The 4104-nt window shown below is 33.8% G+C and overlaps 1 protein-coding gene across 1 annotated transcript; it reads left to right on the top strand.

Moving 5' to 3' along the window:
• Nucleotides 1-976: 976 nt before the first annotated feature.
• VTE1 (tocopherol cyclase, chloroplast / vitamin E deficient 1 (VTE1) / sucrose export defective 1 (SXD1)) lies at nucleotides 977-3627 on the top strand. Its single transcript, XM_079053005.1, has 10 exons — nucleotides 977-1452; nucleotides 1531-1775; nucleotides 1844-1923; nucleotides 2013-2089; nucleotides 2238-2407; nucleotides 2503-2600; nucleotides 2686-2793; nucleotides 2881-2997; nucleotides 3101-3238; nucleotides 3320-3627. Exons 1-10 carry the CDS (start codon nucleotides 1142-1144, stop codon nucleotides 3494-3496), a joined length of 1521 nt encoding a protein of 506 aa, XP_078909131.1. The 5' UTR covers nucleotides 977-1141; the 3' UTR covers nucleotides 3497-3627.
• Nucleotides 3628-4104: the final 477 nt, after the last annotated feature.

The following is a 4104-nucleotide window of genomic DNA, read 5'->3' as shown; positions in this document are numbered from 1 at the left end:
AAAGGTAAAAGGTAATTTAATTTCTCATGCAACATATATCTGCAACTATCATCGATTTTGATTTTGGTTGTTTTGACCTCGATTTTAAGAGAGAAGAAAGAAGAAAAATCGATCTATTGCAAAAGAATGAGGGGGTGCGATTTTCCTGGAGTGATGATATGATTTTGTGTGTGTGTATGTTCATCAGATTTTGTGTGTGTGTTAATCTGATTTTGTATGTGTGTTCATCTGATTTTTGTGTGTGTATGTGTTCATCTAATTTCGTGTGTGTATGTGTGGTCATCTGATCTGATTTTGTGTGTTTGTGTATCAGATCTGATTTCGTGTGTGTATTAATCAGATTAGGGGCGAACTCAAGAACAAAATAAGATTTTATGTATGACTTTTGTTTATGGGATGATTTTTTATTAGAGATGAAGTGATAGAAAAAATTTAGGTGGATATGGAGGTGACAGACAATGGTGGTGGCAGACTGTGGTGGTGGCGGACGATGTTATTGAGTGTTCTTAAATCTATGAATATGTTCTTGGGTGTTTATCAAACATAAATATATATATATATATATATATATATATATATATATATATATATATATATATATATATATATAGAGAGAGAGAGAGAGAGAGAGAGAGAGAGATGTGCCTTCAATTTTTTTAATTAATAAAACTTTAAATTAAATTGAAAAACATAAAAAATGTATTATAACAGCATTTTAGTATTTTTAAAATTCAAAAGGAAAGACAATCCAAAAAAATACAATACATACACAAAGACCACTTTTACAGTTTTGTCAAGAAAGACCATTTATTTTTAAAAGGGTTATTTTAACAAAGAGCTAAACATTTTGTCAAGAAATAATTTTCCAAAAACAAGTGGAAAGTCATCGGATGTTTTTACTTTTTACCAGAAAAAATAGATTGACAAGAGCAAATCGGTGGCTGATTGTGCATCACAAGAACAAACAAAAATATGGTTTGAACTTTGAAGTGGCCTAGCATACCCATCAATGGTGTCCGTTTGCTGAAATAAAAACCTATCTCAAAAGTCGGGGCCAAACATAGCCTTCAAACACATACGAAACAGCCACGCCACCTCCATTTCTCCTTCACACCAATACCAGAACTCTGACCAAGCTTCAATGGACTCAAATCTGTATACATTGCTGCAAAGTTCCCCTTACTGTCCTTCATCGTTCCTCGGTTCATCTAAACCTAATGCGCAAACCATGCAATCGCCGATGAATCGAGCGTATTCTGGTGATCAATTGAGTATTCCGAGGCTCAAATTCGAGGGTAAACGTCGGTTATCTGTTGTCAAATCGATGTCAAATGCAGAAATTTATGATTCTTCGACTGTGGAAGTGAAAGCCACAGAAGACGTTAAGGAGATTGTGAATCCGGTTTATGTGCCCACGCCTTCAAATCGACCTCTTCGTACTCCTCATAGCGGGTAATCTGATTTCAATCTTACTTAATCTGATGTATTCAATTAGTACTGGTATTAAGTCTGTTGTATAAATTGCGTCAGATACCACTTTGATGGGACTACAAGGAAATTTTTCGAGGGTTGGTACTTTAAGGTCTCGATACCAGAACGAAGACAAAACTTCTGCTTTATGTATTCTGTTGAGAATCCTGCATTTAAGAAGCCATTAAATGGTTTGGAGCAATTACAGTATGGACAACGGTTTACTGGAGTTGGAGCTCAAATCCTTGGTGCTAATGATGAGTACATTTGCCAATACACAGAAGAATCTCACAACTTCTGGGGAAGTAAGTTTATTAACTTAATTATAACCTTTTTGTTCTAGTATCATTGAATTGATTTCGTCAATGTACAGGTCGACATGAGCTGAAGCTTGGAAACTCTTTTACATTGCAAAATGGAAAGAAGCCTCCAAACAATGAAGTTTCACCTCAAGTTGATCTTCTTCCTTGATGAAACTAACTAAATCATTTGTTTAACTGTAGTTTACATTCAAATTTTAAACAGAAGTGGTCTAAATGCAGGTTTTTAATCAGAGTGTGGTTGAAGGGTTCCAAGTTACTCCACTCTGGAATCAAGGTTTTATCCGTGATGATGAAAAGTGTGTTTCTTTCCTTTTCAATTCCTTTTATTCATTGTAGTTTTAACAACAATATGAAGCTGTAATATTGATGTTAATATATTCTTAGTTTCATTTCTTTCCATTACAACATTATAGTTTCAATCATTTTTCTTATTAACTTCTTCAGGACACCTTATGCAAAAACTGTAAAAACTGCACGTTGGGAATACAGCACACGCCCTGTTTATGGTTGGGGAAATGTGGGGTCAACACAAAAGTCAACAGCTGGTTGGCTTGCTGCTTTTCCTGTATTCGAACCTCATTGGCAAATATGCATGGCTGGTGGACTCTCTACAGGTAAATCTTTTATTTTTTTTATTGTATTTAAATGAAAATCAACAAATATAAAATTTATTTGGAAACATTTAAACAAGCTCTAAATATTTTTCCAGGTTGGATAGAATGGGGTGAAGAAAGATATGAGTTTCAAAACGCCCCATCTTATTCTGAGAAGAATTGGGGTGGAGGTTTCCCAAGAAAGTGGTTTTGGGTAAATAATAATTATAATCCCCATTATTTATTTAAAGAAAATTTTCTTGTTTCATATAATTTTATAACAAATTTAATGTCTATAGGTTCAATGTAATGTCTTTAAAGGTGCAAGTGGAGAAGTTGCTTTGACTTGTGCAGGTGGACTAAGACAATTGCCAGGACTATCTGAAACCTTTGAGAATGCTGCACTGGTAATTTTCTTATTATAATTTTAAAAAAAAAAAAAAAAAAATTGGTTAGATTTTTTTATTTTTTGTATATAAATATTACTGTTTCAGATTGGAGTTCACTATGGAGGAATTTTCTATGAATTTGTTCCATGGAATGGAGTTGTTGAGTGGGAAGTTACTCAATGGGGTTACTGGCATATAACAGCATATAATGAAACACATAAGGTGATTATCTGAATATCTTATTCTTATCTATCATCTGTTTCTTTCTTTTGTTGACTGAATAAAGTGAGTAAATGACGATTTTGCCCTTGTTTCTGATGAATAGATTGAACTAGTGGCTTCAACCAAGGACCCTGGGACCACATTGAGAGCTCCAACTACAGAAGCTGGATTTACAGCAGCTTGTAAAGATACATGCACTGCTGATTTAACATTGAAAATTTGGGAAAAAGCTAATGGGAAGGTACTATGTGTTTTTATTTAGACATCATTTATATAAACAACACTTAACTATTTTAAAACTATTTTTTTTATGGATGTGTAGCTTATTTTGGATGTAACAAGCGATATGGCAGCTGTAGAAGTTGGTGGTGGGCCATGGTTTAATACATGGAAAGGGAGAACATATACACCCGAAATTGTTAATCGTGCACTTAATCTTCCGATTGATGTGGAAGGAATTCTTGGTGCGTTTCCATTGTTGAAACCTCCTGGTTTGTAGGGAATTTTGTTTTTATTACTTCATATAGTTGAATCACATCTCTAATGATTTGATATGATACATAAATATATAAAGTTGTATGTTGTATATTTCATGTACATAAAGATATTTTGATGGGTGTACTTGTTACATATGTTTTGTTATAAAACAAAACACAAAATGTTGGTGAATTTAGTGTGACTTTGCTAACAAAATTGTCGATCCATATGTGTCTTCCATATAGTTAGCAAAATCTTTGTATGTCTAAAATGCTATTCCTTATAGTTTTAATATAAACTATCTCAAAAATAGTTAATTTTACATCAAACAGACTATATTGATAAGCCCCCATTATTCATGTCTACAATGGGAAGTGTGGAAGTCCTAAGAAAGACCCAACAGCGTAATTATCTGCAGCCCAGCTCTCTTTTTGTTGTTTGGACGGATTTGCCCTTGAATAAATTGTTTTGTCGTGTGTGTTGGTAGAAACCGTTAAGGTTGTGCTCCTCCCACTTTTAGGTGTAGTGGGAAACGCATTTTTGGTCTGGTCTAGTGAGTTGGCAGAAAAGTGAGTATTTAAGCTTCTTTTATTCTCCTAGGGTAGCAACTAGAAATTTTGTAAAAAGAAC

Source organism: Lactuca virosa, chromosome 5 (assembly GCF_052849685.1).
Source record: "Lactuca virosa cultivar CGN04683 chromosome 5, Lactuca_virosa_CGN04683_v6, whole genome shotgun sequence".
Taxonomy (NCBI): domain Eukaryota; kingdom Viridiplantae; phylum Streptophyta; class Magnoliopsida; order Asterales; family Asteraceae; genus Lactuca; species Lactuca virosa.
This window is presented reverse-complemented; position numbering and strand designations above follow the sequence as displayed.

Excerpts from the sequence above, each read along its gene's own strand:
- VTE1 (XM_079053005.1), top strand. The coding sequence starts at position 1,142 with ATGGACTCAAATCTGTATACATTGCTGCAAAGTTCCCCTTACTGTCCT. Across the intron at positions 1,453-1,530 it reads CTTCGTACTCCTCATAGCGG|ATACCACTTTGATGGGACTA; the intron begins GTAATCTGATTT and ends AAATTGCGTCAG. Across the intron at positions 3,239-3,319 it reads GGGAAAAAGCTAATGGGAAG|CTTATTTTGGATGTAACAAG; the intron begins GTACTATGTGTT and ends ATGGATGTGTAG.